Raw genomic sequence first — 14982 nt, forward strand, 5'->3', positions numbered from 1 at the left:
GTGGGGGAATCTTGCAGTTGACAACCTTTGCTCTTTAGCTGGATCGGGTGTTATACCCCCTTCAGAAAAAGATGTGGCCAAAATTTTTTAACTTTGTCTTATGGAACTCCTATTTACCAGCATTCAAAGTTAAACCAGCATCAGCTAGTAAATGATATACTTGCGTGAGAGCTTTGTCATACTCCTGCTGGGTGGCTCTGAAAAATAATACGTCATCACTGTAATTGGAAGCATTCATGATAGGCTGTATGATACTTCGAATGGCACCTTGAAATCTCCCTGCAGCTGATGACACACAAAAATGTAATCTTTTGTAATGGAACGGATCAACATGTTTAGAAAAGGCTGTAATGTACCTGCAGTTCAAAAGTCTTTTTTGACCAGCATAATTCCAACTGATGATATCCTTTATTCAGATCAAGGTGAGAGAATACCTTTGCACCATTCAATTGTGTTACCTTGTCAGCATTGTGCAGATCTGGATGCCATTGTATTTCAATTGCTTTGTTCGCTTGATGCATATCCATGCAGATGCGTACAGCTCCTTCACTGTCCTTTTTGGGAACTGCCATTATGGGAGAAATCCATGGAGTCAGACCAGTGGAATGCTCAATGATTTTGTGTTTGAGGAAGGATTCAAGTTCCTTTTCCAGAGCTTCTTGTAAGTGAAAGACAATTTGTAAATGTGTATTTTTAAAGCGCAAACTACTCACCCTTACAGGTCTCAAGGCACTGGGGGCCGTTGTGGAAATTAAGTGAGCTATTGCCCAGAGTCACAGGGTGCTGAGCTGAGCTGCCGCCGGAGCCGGGGATCGAACCGTGAGCCCTGTGCTCCGAAGTCAGCTGCCCTGGCCGCTGCACCACACCTCTCCAATTTGTCTGTGTCTTTACACAATAGTACGGGCATCCTCATTAATGTGTAACTATACTTTCATAGTCTTGCATTTTCCCAACCCGTGAAACAATTAAGGGAATTGACTTACTATTTTTTGGTGTACATTTATGTTATAGTTCACAGATATCAGTCCCATATCAACAGCTGTGCTGAAGTGGAGTAAACAGATGCTTGACGTCGTACCTTGATGTACATGAATGGGTACTTGTACCTTCGTTTTCTTATGCTTCATTGTTGCTACAAATGAACCTTGAATTTTTAGTGGTGTCGATGCAACCCACGTATACACTTAAGCTTTCGATGACGAAAGTCGGGGTAATAGCGACAGTTCATTACATTTCTCCTCAGGCAAAATATTTATTGATGCACCACTATCGATAATGAAAGGTATTGAACAACCTTTGACCTTTAGGGGGGGATTTTTGGACAACGTTTGAATGACTTTGGTGCTTTCTCATGTTGATTTCCCTTGCACCGGTGTTTTTCCTCGCATGCGGCCAGTCCGACATGAGCACTTCTCTCTGAGGTAGACATCAACATAGCACAACCATTTTCTTCTCTTTCACTTGACATTGAGACTGAAGAACTGTTTGACGAATGACGATCGACTTAGCTTGGTGTGTATTTGCCTCAGCTGATGTGGTCGCTTAACCTTATGGGCACATGTTGAACGTTACTTCTGGAACAATTGGGCAGTCATTTTGTCTTTGCGCCGTGAAGCACTTACTTTTTCCTTCGCCTACCAAACCATTACAAAATGGCTCTCTTTTCCACAGCCTTTGCAAATTTTCCCAATGGGGGGTCATTTACCTCGCTGATGAAACAAAAATCCACACCTGAAACACAACTTCTTTTTCTGTGGAGAATTCACCCTGCAACCTTCGGCCTTGTGCCATGGATTGCTTTTCACATTCATGTCAGCAGCTTATCGATTTGTACGCTCTTCAGCTTTGCCAGCCATGAAAACCCGATTCAGACTAAGAGTTCCTCTCAGCATTCGTCGTCAGAATGACTCTGACAAACATCAGTCAATCAGTCTTAGGCACTTAGCTTCCTCATCATTAAATTAACTGAACTTGGTGTTTGAGGAGTGTATCCAGTCTCTCAACAAATCTGCTGATTATCTCACTGGCTTTCGGTCATTCTAGACTGAATTTGTACCTTTTGTAATCTATATTTGGCATTGGATTTAACTTGAAATTCAAGGCTGCTTTAATTTGACTGTATGTCATTTTGTCAGCCTGAAGCATTTGTTTTTAGTTCTTTTACACCTTCACCAGCAAGATAATTAAGGAACTTGATAATGTTCTTGTTATCTACCTCTTCAATCAGATCAATGAAATCAAGTTTCTCTATCCAGGCAGTCCACCTGTTGCCAATATTCAGCTTTTTGGCAGTATTGAATAGTAGTGGTGGTTTTAAGAAGACGGCAGCATTGTAACCATTGGTGGAATGTACTGATGGGGAGAGTAGAGTTCTTTCCGATGCTGCTGGGTAATCTTGTTTATGCAAACCATTTCTGAGGCTTTGCAACGTGTTAGCCTCTGGATCATCTTTGATACTGAAAGGAAACGTGACCCCTTTCTTGGTCTCCATTGGAAAAACAAACTTTCACAATTCCAATGGCCGCCCACAGCTTCCTGAACTTCGGGGACTTTTGGAGTTATTCTATGCCCCACTTAGCAGCTTTAGTGGTGTGCTACTGCGAGTATAGACTACTCCACAAGCACAACCCTGGATGCATCCTCTGGGGCCCTTCCCTCCAGTGCTGTGACATGATGACTCATTAATCAACACTGGTAAGCAGTTGACTGTTTCTTGTGTTCCTTTGCCTTTAGTCATCCCTTTGTGTTGTCTGACACCTGGTAGATCTCTGCCTTGCAACGCTTCTGTTTGCAGCATTATCTTGCACTTTGCTGCTCTTTCAAAACATGGTTGCATCCGCCTACAGCTTTCTCAGTCTGTATAAATGTAAGGCTTTAAGCTGCATAGAAGCACAGTACCTTTCTTTGCAGCATTCCCAGCTTGTCCTCGGGGAACGATGTGTAAACTTTTTTTTTTTTCAGTTCGAAGGAGGCACACATGGGACGCATGAGCAGTTTGCTGGATCATGGCAATCTCTCTGGGAGAGCACTGTCGATCTTCGGGGTACTTACTCGTTGCTAGTTGTAGCATCCTTCCAAGCCCGGGTACTCGCCAATGACTACACCACACATGGACATTAGCATAACACGTCTTTATTCTTCTGTGGGCAACCACAAACTCAATAGTCTAGACCTGCATTCACTTCACTATGCTCTAAATGTTTGTCACAGTTCTACAGAGTCCATCAGGAGCTGCAAGGGTTCTGTAATTAGAAACTCACACAATACTACAGTAGTGAATCTATCATCTGACTGGAATCGCCTAAATACTGTCTACTGAAGAAGTTTGAAAGGTGCTTCACTGGGGCATGTACTTCATTACCATCTCATCTGCCTTCCACTTCCCAATCCTAACATTTGAGTGAGTGTCCTTACTCAAAGACTGGAGACCACCATCCTGGTGATTGCTTTTTTTTTTTTGTCCAAAAAGACTTTTGAAAGAAGCTCTTTTTCTTTAAAGTAAATGGGGCCATTTAGAAAAATAACAATCCCAAAAAAATACCTTTTGCCTTCTCCCTTGAAACTTGTACACCAATTTGCAAATGTGAAAGGGTCCAAAGTGGACCCTTTCCCTTTTCTCCATGTACTACACCACATCATTGGAGTCTAAAACTTTTAATTGGTTTGCAACAGGAATTTCACTTGCAAACCATTGTGACATAAGTTACAGAATTGCGGTTTGGAAGCGATACCCACAACATGCCCCTTTCCAAACTGCATTTCAGTAACGATTCAGAATCACAGTTTAGGAACTTGTGAAAGTTTACTGACTGCTAAAATTGGATTTGTACTTTAGGAAAACCTAGTTTGTGGGTGCAAAGGCTCTGATTTTACAAACTGCAGTGTGTACCACCGCAAAAGAGTTAAGTACATCTGCCCTTAGTTTGGTAAATCCTCAAGTATTAGGGCAGGGATGAGGAAGTAAGATGAGATGGCAATGACTTGAATCTAGACATCTTGGTCCTAACGCGTAGATCGTACCCTCTCTCACCTTGGGTCTCCCTCTCTCCTTGGTATTATTGGATGTGAGGGTAAAGCCAAGTTTACTGGGGCTAAAGAGGTAACCAGTGAAAAATAGGCTTTTAAAGGAGAAGTTTTGGTACCCTGTCTTTGATTGAGGACACTCACCCAAATGATAGGACTAGGAAATGGAAGTCTAGATTCGATGCAATAAGAATGACTGGTAAGTAACTAGAACACTCCCCACTCCCTGCCACCTCCATTACATATTACCCATGGGTATTCTCGGGTCACGAAGAAGATAAACACCTTCCTTTTTGATTCCTTCCTTATGTGATTCATTTGGGAGCTCTATTTTAACCACACACCATTTTGTCAGATTTCTTTAGTTTTTATTTCTATGATATGTATGCATTTTACTGTGAGTGCTGCTAATGTTAATAAAACACCGAAGGAAATTAATGTGTATTTCATTTTCAAGAGTAAATCAATGTCTTAGATGTTGACGACATGTAAGGTGCTTCAAATTAATTCTAGTTTTTTTCTGTTATTACAGATGCTTAATAAAAGATTTTGAGAAGCGGCCAACAGTGTGTGACCTTTTACAGCACCCATTCGTTAAGCAGGTTGAAGGCAAAGAAAAGGCCTTACAAAAACAACTGATGGAGTTTATTGATGTCCACCTGCAAATGGGAATAACGGAAAAGAAAAGGTACCTTTCTGCTTACACTGTGAAAAGTACCATTAAACAAAAGGCAATTTTCACCACATTAGATATTTCAATTAGGCCCTAGTAGCACTCACAGCTGCCAAAAGGAAGGAAATAATTAGCACAGCTGGGTGGGGGAGTAAGGGTCTCATTTAGAGTTTAGGGATGAAAAGAAAAATCTCTCTCCAGTTGCTGGATGCCCACATTTGCCAAGCCTGAGCCCTTGCACCATGCATGGCAAAGTAAAGGCTTATTTGGAATTTACAGAGCCATGCAAGGCCTGATTTGTGTGGCTTTGTAAAGAAATGAAACGCAATGCATCAGAGTGCACTGCGTTGTGTTACATTTCTCAGTGTTAGGAATTCCATGTGTAGAGCATGGGTGTTCCTGTGCATCCACCCATTGATTTCACGCAATTCCAGATTTACTATGGTATGTAAAGTTGAAATTGCGTGACATTGGTACACCTACCACAGAGAGGCGTAACAAGGAGAAATATATTTTTCCCCCTTGTCCTTTCCTCTTTCAATCCTGCTTGTAAAGAAGACACCCTTGCACCATGGATCAATGGTGTCGCATGGGGGAATGCATCATCAAATGCATGACCAGACTGGGAACTGAAAACAGCCTGTCAAACAGTTCGGCTAGCCCCCGGGTGGAGGTGCTTCTTGGAGCACCACTCCCGTCTCACCGCTGCTGCTTTTGTTACAGATGTACGATATAGCAAAACTGGCCTTCGGTAACAAAAACAGCCCCCCAGGGGTCCAAAACCAGCCCCTAACCTGGCGGCCCACCAGGGAAACGCCCGGGGCCCACTATGGCCAGTCCGGTCCTGCTCAAATGCACCAGTGCAGGGAGAGAGCTGAAGTGTGCTATATCTTAGTAGATATGGCACTCTTCAGTCTTCTCCTGATAATGCAATGCAGAAACTTTGCTTGCTGCTGTATGTTGCATGAACTTTTGATAAATATGCCTTAAGTAACGGAGTAAGATCTGCAGGCTTAATTTCCTCCACTTTAGGGACTGTATTGTGGAGGAAATTTAAGCACGTTGTTTCTATTCCATATTTAGAGCATCTGCCATAAAATGGAGTATTCTGAATTCGCTCCAAATTCTAATTGAGATCCAAAGTTTCTTAAAACTAAATTATATGTAGAATGTGTCAATGTATAAAAGTTCCGGTCTGATGAATGACGCTTAAACACACAACCTAAAACCTCCCTTCACAGGAAGGATTTTATTATAACATTTATGAGCCATGGTCAAGATATGGGCACTAGGTAAAACATATCTCAGACAATCTTAAGTGAAAATTCTCGCAATTTAAAGAGCTCTAAACAAACATAATAGATTCTTAGATAGCCATTGGTGATATAAAAATACATATGCAGACATATTAGCATGGTTCTTTAGGAAACGTCCTGTAGAGCAGGTGAGATGCACGAGAAAGCGTCCCATATGTTATGGTATCCATGAGCATGTAGTCAGTTTTCCCCTAATTTTCCTGATAGGTTTTAAATTTATGCTCTAAGAATAGGTCACCCAATGTAACCACATGTTACTTACTAAGTTGTGTCATTGTTGTGGAGGTACGGTCTATCTGGAGTGGGTGAAGTGTTTGATTTTTATGTGGAGGGTAGGTCACAGGAACGCTGCATAGCAATGCCGATCTGGACAATGCTCATGCAGTGCACCTCACTGTGTAGGCCTAGAAAACTTGGAGTAGGGGGCCTCTTGTATTAGGAGTGAGTGCATCTGCCCCTTTTCCAGAGTGACCTGCGTTGTGTGTCAGCTATTATATATCCAATTATGCATGAACAGCACCTGGACCACCAGTTTGTACACTTAAAAATTAGGTGCTGCAAACCCGCAGCTGTCATATGAGAGTCACAACCTGCTCCAGCTGAGTCTTGGTTGCTTGCCTTCCCATCCTAGTCTGATCATAAGGGTATTCAGATGGATGAAAAATCCCTTGTTTAATGGAATGAGAATGTTCTGGAACATTATAGCATCAGCAGTATTACAAACTTCATCAAATCTTTTCTGCCCACCAGAGATAATGGGAGGGTGATCTACCTATCTACCTGTACACTGAGCACTGCTGCATATTTCCCATAGTTCTTCAGAAGGATAGACTGTGGATCTGTGTGGTAGAGTATACCTAGATAGCGGACAGGCCCCATCTGCCACTGAAGTGGGTAGGTGTGGATGGGCTGTGTGGTGACACCTGTGAGGTTGATTATGATGGGTTTTGAACAGTTGATCTGAATACTCGCCCACCGGACAAAATGTATAACTTCATCAACAATGGGGCACAAATTATCCTGAAGGTTTTCTCACCACCAGCATGGCATCATCTGCGTATATTGCCAACAAAATGTAACAATATCCCAGGTTGATCCCATGGTGGCTATGGAACTCCCAGAAGACACAGGTAAAAGACACCACCACAAGAACAAACCGAATTAAAGATAAGGGGCAACCCTGTTGCGTTCCTCTACTGATCTAGAACATTGGAGACACCCTGTATGAGATGGAGCAGTTCTTTGGCTCCACATGTACCAGCCGCAGACTGCTTTGCAGTGATTTGAGGCACATGTGGGATGTAAAAGCAGTTTGCTGTACCATTGCAAACTTTCAGGGAAAACAGCCTTGTTTTCATCGGAGCACGTATCAACCTACTCGTCGCCAGATGAAGCGACTTCCCCAGCCCTGGAGCATGCAGATGACTTATGCCATATGGGAACTGTTGTTAAACACTTCTTTACTCCTCAGCATACACTCACACACTGCACATTATCTCATACTTAATATTAACCACACCCTAACACCTCCCCACAAATGAAATTGTTCTTGTTTGGAGTCCCCCCAGAACCACGAGGGTCCCAGTGCATATAATGATAATGCTACAACTAGGATCATTAGCAATAATTCAGTTTGCAAGGTATGTGCAGGCGTCGTTGAGCTCTACGATTAAACTTATATTTGTAGTGATCTCCACAAGAGGATAAAGGTCAAGCAGTAAAGACACACAAATCAATGCATGGAAAGCTAAGTACTCCTTAAAGATATGAAGAAAGAAAAGAAGAATGAAAGGCAAACAAAGTAATGAAAGAAAGGAAGATGAAGGAATAAGAAGAAGAAAGTAAAAGATAATAGGAATAATTGGAGAGAAAATAAAGAAAGACAGTGAGAAATTAGAGAAAGATGAAGAAGAAAAAATAAGAGGAACAATGAAACAGACAGAGGAATAAATAAAACAAAAAATTAAGTAGACCAAGAAAGAAAAAAGCACAGGAAGAAAGAAAGAAAATGGGAAAAGAAAGAAAAATGGGGTGGACTTTGTGGCCCTACATTGTCCACTTCCCATTCCCCATAAGAACAGGCACAAAGTTTTGCCTTAGCATTTGGGCAGCTCCATATTCTCAAACTAGCTGACATGCCACTATCATGTGCAAGTTACACAGGGGTAGCTTCAGAGCAGTTAATAGCTCATTATCAACCTATTCAAGACCCCTGGTCTAGTCTGTTTCTCAATTATTCTACCCACCATCCCAAGTCATCAGAACAGTTCTTCTGTGTAAGATGCTCACTGCCTTGTTCCAGGGCCGTTACAGTATTTCACTCCACAGCCATATCCTGCCCTTGAGCTGTGTCATATCCATGGCAGCATACAATTATACGATCATGCTGCTGCATCGCTTTGCACATAATTATGGATTTGCTGTCTTTGTCATATAATGCACCATCTGTGCATAATCTGCAGATGTTAACAAAACTTTTTTATCTAGCTCAAATCGTTCAAAAGTTACAAGATTTTCAGTGACACCTGTTGCTGCACAGTGGAAGGCCCTTTGCAAAGGTTGTCTGGTCGCATTTTTGTTACTTATTGCTATTGCTTGGTGTTAAACTGTTCCTTATGAGGTGCAATCTATGACCAGACAGTGTCAACAATGTCAAAGTAATGAAGTAATACTTTCAGAAAATGTGCTGCATTACGCTGCATTATTTGCCTTTTCTTGCCGCATAATTTAGTCAAACCTGCCACATTAGTTAGCCCTCTCCTGCTGCATGATTTCAGTAGCCCTGGTCATACTTTTTCTCCAGCACCATCCCCACCTAGGGTGCACGCTTGCCACCGATGAATATCCTGCAGTATGGAGTCTGTGACGTGGAACAGGAACTAAGGGCCAGATGTACTAACATTTTTTGCGGGCGCAAATGGGTTTTAGACAGAAAAAAAGTGTGGCCTATTTACTAATCCTATATTGCGAGTCGGAAATCAATTTGCGACCCGCAAAATAGGATTAGCGTCCCTTCCTAATAGCGACTCCTGAAGCTATGTATGACTGTTTTGCAACCGCAATTGCGGTCGCAAAACAGTTGCAGTTTTTCACCCTTCACAGAAGGGTGATAAACTACTTGCAAATGGGAAGGGGTCCCCAGGGGACTCCTTCCCCTTTGTGAGTGGCTCTAAAAATAGACCGTGATCTCAGGGACCCCTGCCCTGCCCTTAAAAAATGAAACTGAAAAGTTCTTTTTTTTAATTTTTTTTTTTTAAATGCAGCCCATATTCCTTTAAGGACCAAAACAACACAAGTCCATAAATTAGTATCTCTGAGCCAGAAAAATCAATTTAAAAATCACACAAGATATAAGCAACGCACAGCTGAAACACCTCACTAGCCTGAAAAAAAAGTACATTGGTGTCAGTGTGACAGTAAATGAAGTATGAAGCTAAACAATTACTATATTTAAAACAACTTTCTGTGTCCTATTACTCACCAGAACTGGATTCATATTGAATCTCTGTAAAAATGCGCAATTTATTCTGTACTATATAGTATTGTTAAGTAACTAAAATATCACTCTAAAGAAACAACCTCAAAAGCACAAACCAAATGAATTTTTGTAGTCTACACCAAAGATTAGCTTATTAACCCCCTATGTGCGGCGTCACTAGTATTTAATTATGTGAATTGTTGTATTTCGTATTTTAGTCCTCTCATAGCTCCACAACTATTTATGATACTTGAACCAGAGCAAATGACAAATGCTAGATATTCAAGAATAAGAAAAACTTTTCCAAATACAGTACCTCACTATTTATTTGTCCATAGTGTTTTCTTGGGGCGCCCTTACGTTTCGGCACAGAAGTTAAGTAAGTAAATCATACCAAAGTCTAACCTCAATATTTGTCTCTCTTTGCTAAAGCAGAAGTTGTAAACTCTAACGTAGGGCCTGAAGACATTATCGATTGTATTTCACTTCATTGAGGTCGAAAATATTGCCCTACAAAAATATCACATTACTATGTCACATACCACTACAATGTCTGTACCATGTTTGTAGATAATTTGAATTGACTTCACATCCACTAACCTAGACTTTAATGGAGTGGTTGGGCAGAAATATTTCATGCAATATGTTTGCCGTGCAGTTAATTGTTTGTATAAAGTGAGGATACACCTGTTTCTCATCTCTTCAGTGTGTTCTGTGACAAGTTTCTTTGTCAGAATCATCTTTCAATCATCAGTCATACAAATACTTTTTTATATGAGCCAACATAAATGAAACACTTTAACAGTTAGTAGAGTATTTTTAGCTAAATGAGCACCCTATTGTATGTGAATTTATACAACTGTAACCTATTGAGCAGCAGTATCTTACCTTTATAGGCATGAACGTATCCATACTAAAAAAGGTACTTGCCGAAAATCGATGATATATGAGGATGCAGATGATTTGGCTACCTTGGAAGAACTTGATGAGGTAAGGGATTAAAACTTACCTTAAGCGTTCTAACACGCTTCTTCTTACCATTCCTTCTTTTTTAAATTGTCAGAGCACTAAAACAGTCCTTTTCTTGGAGTGCACACTCGTTCTAGTATTCTATCCATCGGTTTTCAGTACAGCATCCTCCTATGTCATGTACAAAAATGCTTGAATCCCTACTGTTACCTCAGCATTGTTTTCTCTGAAGAGGCCGCTTCTAAACTGGTTTTGAACATCACAGGTGTTAAAAAATCTACCAACCAAATACTTAATGAATCGGACAGAGACTGTTTCTTCCACAAAAAGTGTTTTGAAATAGTTGGTCTTTGCAAATTGACCATTAAGACAAACTAGTGGTAAATTATTTTGAGATCTACATCACATCCATGATTAACAGCAAAGTTAAGTTTTGATCCTTGCATTGAAGCCTCCTGCACTTGAGCTCCTTTCATTTGAGGGGGTTACACAAATGTGGGAAATATATTCCCTTAGATATTTATGTATCTGGTTAAATTTTCTTTGTGTAATTTACACTTTAAAAAGAAGCAGGTGTATACGGGGGTGCGGTGGCAAATCACAGAGACTGCATGTAAGTAACTGAACTATAATTCTGTAGTTGTTCATACTCATGAACATTCAAGGATAATATACTGATTATGAGACCTTTTCATCATAACTAGCAGGGGGATGAAAATCTTTTGCTGGGGCATCTCGTCTCTCTCTCTGGACCCCATTCAGGTACATTTGTGTTTATTGGATCTAATGATCTATCGTGAGTGAGGTAATCCACCTTTTCATAAAACAGCCCTAATGTTTGGTCTAGGGTGTGAGAAATGTTCATTATGCTCATGTGATCAGACAGGGTTGGGAAACTTTGACCATTACAAAGTCAGCTGAATTGTAGATTTTTCCCACAAGGCATGGAAACAAACCTGACACATATCTGACTGATAATTTAATGCTTCCAGATATCCTCTGCAGTAAACTATACTGGAGCAGGCTTTTGCAGAGCTAGCCTCCCTGCCATGGTCACTAGGTTTAATGTGTCAACAGAGACCATGCACCATCCAAACAAGTGCGGGATGCACCTCATGGTGGGGTCAATGGGCCACGCCCCTTACTCTTCGCAATTCCAGGTCAAGCAAGAGAGGCGAAGGCCAGCACTTTGCCAGGTGGATGGGATGGGCTCAAAGAAAGGCTTGCAGCATAGCTGCCTTGCAGTACTTCTCCTCTAGCTGCCCTGCAACTAGAGGAGTCCTGCTGCTGCAAAGGGTTGCTGAATCTGTCCCTCTCAATGAAAAAAAAAATAATCATGAGCTTTGTGACTCCTGCAAGGTTTCTTGTAAACCAAAATCCTGAATTTGGTCGACCGGAAACAGGAACAATACAGTGGAACAATAGAAGTTTCTCTTTCCATTTGATATTGACTTTCATTTAGTCACAAAACTATTGGTATAACATTGAAAGAATAAACCACTTTTAATTTTTGTTTCATACTTCGTGAGCTGAATGTTTGCAATAATGGCATTACAAAAAGACATCACTAAAAAGAAACTAAAATAAAAAATGTATTCTATTACCCTGTCTTGGTAGAGAATGTATTTATTGTGATTCTTTGTTGGTTGTCTAGGGGCAAGTCTTGTTATTAATCTCTCGAGTTCAGAATCCAAAGAACACATATTAGACACTGAATGCATTACATTAGAACAGCGAAACACTCTGCAAAATAATACTCCATAAAATATAAATGGGTTTAATGCAAAATATGTCTGGTAGTTTACTTAAGCAAAGATAAAATGGAAGCGCTTGAACCTTTTCAAATAAATGAGTGCCGATCAGCTCTGAGAATACACTAACAAATAGGTCTTATGTTGCATGCCATGTTAAATCACAATGAATACAATTCTGGAGTCCCTGAGATTTATCTTTCATATTGCATTGCAAAACAAACTGATGTTCTCCCTAAATGATAGTCTCCATTCATATAGCCTCTACATTTCAGTGCTTAGAACCACAATGGGACATCAAACTTACCTTCCAGTAAATAAGTACTGTCAGTGTAAACACAAAAAGATAGCTTTCCAAGAACAACTTGTGACTTCTAACTTCAAAGACTATGAACTTACAATTCCTCCTCCATCCCACTATTCTCTGGACTGCCTTAGCAGGAGCGAAACCTATTAAAACATCTACCTTGTTGCAATTTAAATCTTGTTACAAAAATGAAAAAATTGCAACTAAAAATAATATTAATGTTGATGGGGGCGTGGCTTGCTGAGCCGCGGAATGGCCGTCATCTAAGCGTGCTCCGCCGGCCGGAACCTAATCCTTGTCAAAATCCTGCACATTCGGACCAGCTGAGCCCGCCCGGACCCGCCGCGGAGATAGCGTGTAAGGCGCTGCACAGAAAGCTGTAATTTTGGGATGTAGGAGCACCGGCAAGCAAAGATACGGTGTGCCGGAGCCTTGGGCGGCGTTAGAACCTGAGCCGACACGACCTGTGTGCGGCGCTTCCAAAATTGAGATCGGAGCGCCCACGCGGGTGAAGGCCTGACCGCTGGAGGGAGCTTCACTCGCTGGCCAGTTGCTGCGAACCTGAGCTGGAGGTGGCGGCGCTTGGATGCCGGGACTGCCGCGGCCCTGCAATCCAGAGGTGACGATCGCCGAGACCGGGGGGGGTGCCGGTCGGAGCCTGGACGGGGCCGCGAGGTGTGAGATACCATCCTTACAAGTGCGGGGGAACTCTCGCCGAGGAGCGACTGGAGCAGAGGTGCGGCCCCGCTGTGGGTCCGATCGAGTGAATTGCCACACCGGCGACGCTGCGGAGCCCTGGAGGGGTTGCCACGGGGCGATTGGAATCCGGTACGTAAATAAGATCGGGTGGTGCGGTGGAGTCTGCTGGCGGAGCTGTGGAGACTTGCCTGAAGCGAAATACCCTTGACACGGCTACATGTAGTCGCCGGTCCCCCACTGCTGGGAAGTGTGGGAGGACCCGTCTGCTCGCGCGGTTGATAGCGCTGCAACAGCTGGTGACACCGATATTGAGCGGCTGTGGGCTCGCACCTGGCCTTAGACTGTGCGGGGGGTGCCCGCGATAGCTCCCCTGGCCACGACGGGCCGTGCTGCTTTGTGGCCTTCTCCGGATCGCCTGCGGAGCGGTGCCGTGGCGGGTGGTGAACGTGAGGCGCCTGCATCGGCGGGGGGGGCCGCTGGCCAGATCCAAATGAGGTGCCGTCTCGACCTCTCTGGATACAAGATCCGTCTGGCCAACATTGCAGCCGATTTGTGTGGAGCAGGAGGGCTTGACCTTTGTGAGGGGACGGCGATTATTCGTTTTGTGGCCTGGGAAGAGGCTCGCTGTAACAGCTACTATGGGGAAGCATGACGCAAAGCAGCCAAAAATAAATTTCGACAATAAACGCGCAACGAGGCAGGTGGAGGCCGGGATCGAGGCGCAGACGGAGAGCAGGCCTGACCATGCTGCAGAGGACCAAGGTGAAGATCTGAGGTCCCTTATGCTAGAGATGAGATCCAGTCTCCGTAACATCGACACTAAGCTAGATACCCTCACATCACAGCTTGACTCGGTCAAGTCACAAGTTTCCACGCATGAGTCGCGTCTAGACTCATTGGAACGTCGCGCCTTGGATTTCCATGAGTTTCAAGTTGAGACTAAGGAGCAACTTCTACATATGGACAAACTGCTAGGAGTAATCAGAGCAAAGAATGACGATTTGGAAGCCAGATCGTGGCGCAGCAACCTCCGTGTTACGGGGATCCCGGAGACGACCGCTATATCCAAAATGGAAACCTACATTACGGAGTTGCTTCATGAGCTATTTGACCCGCATCTTTCCTCGGTCTTTGTGGTGGAGAGGGCGCATAGATCGCTGGGCCAGAAACCGCCGGTCGGGGCGCCTCCGAGGCCCATTATCGCCAAGCTTCTTAACTATCAAGGCAGGGATGTCATCCTCAGGCTCGCCAGGGAGAGGGGCAAGATTACGCACCAGGGGACCACCGTCTCCTTCTATCCGGACTTCACCCCAGCTGTACAGGCGGCGAGGAGGGAGTTCCTACCAGCAAAGAGACTTCTCCTTCAGGCACAGGTCCCATACTCATTGTTGTACCCGGCGAAACTAAAGGTGGCATTTGAGGGCACCACACACTTCTTCACGGATGCCAAGTCGGCGATGAAATTTGCCAAACATGTGGGTGGAAGGAGGCCCAAAGGACCGATTGAGGGTGCTGCGGCGGCAGACGGAAATTTGAGTGACAATGACTAATATGGGTATTGTATTAATGTACCGTGCATTGGCTGTACTTGACAATTGATAAACTTGTGCCGAGTATTTGAGAATATTTGCTCCCTTTCACATAATGCCTTGACACGATGAGATGTATCTACCTTTGTTAAATGTGGTCTTCGGGGGGCCATGCTGTCTGCAGATCTTCTGGCCGCCCTGTTTGTATACGGGGTGGACGCTGGCATAGACACGACC

The 14982-nt window shown here is 43.2% G+C and overlaps 1 protein-coding gene across 1 annotated transcript in view; it reads left to right on the forward strand.

Moving 5' to 3' along the window:
• MYO3A (myosin IIIA) overlaps positions 1-14982 on the forward strand; it is a 1336625-nt gene that overhangs the window by 250466 nt on the left and 1071177 nt on the right. The window contains exons 9-10 of the mRNA XM_085630108.1: positions 4556-4711; positions 10387-10480. Of these exons, the coding sequence (XP_085486234.1) occupies positions 4556-4711; positions 10387-10480 (250 nt within the window). The remainder of the gene's footprint in view (positions 1-4555; positions 4712-10386; positions 10481-14982) is intronic.

This window comes from Triturus cristatus, chromosome 10 (assembly GCF_964204655.1).
Source record: "Triturus cristatus chromosome 10, aTriCri1.1, whole genome shotgun sequence".
In the NCBI taxonomy this organism is placed as follows: domain Eukaryota; kingdom Metazoa; phylum Chordata; class Amphibia; order Caudata; family Salamandridae; genus Triturus; species Triturus cristatus.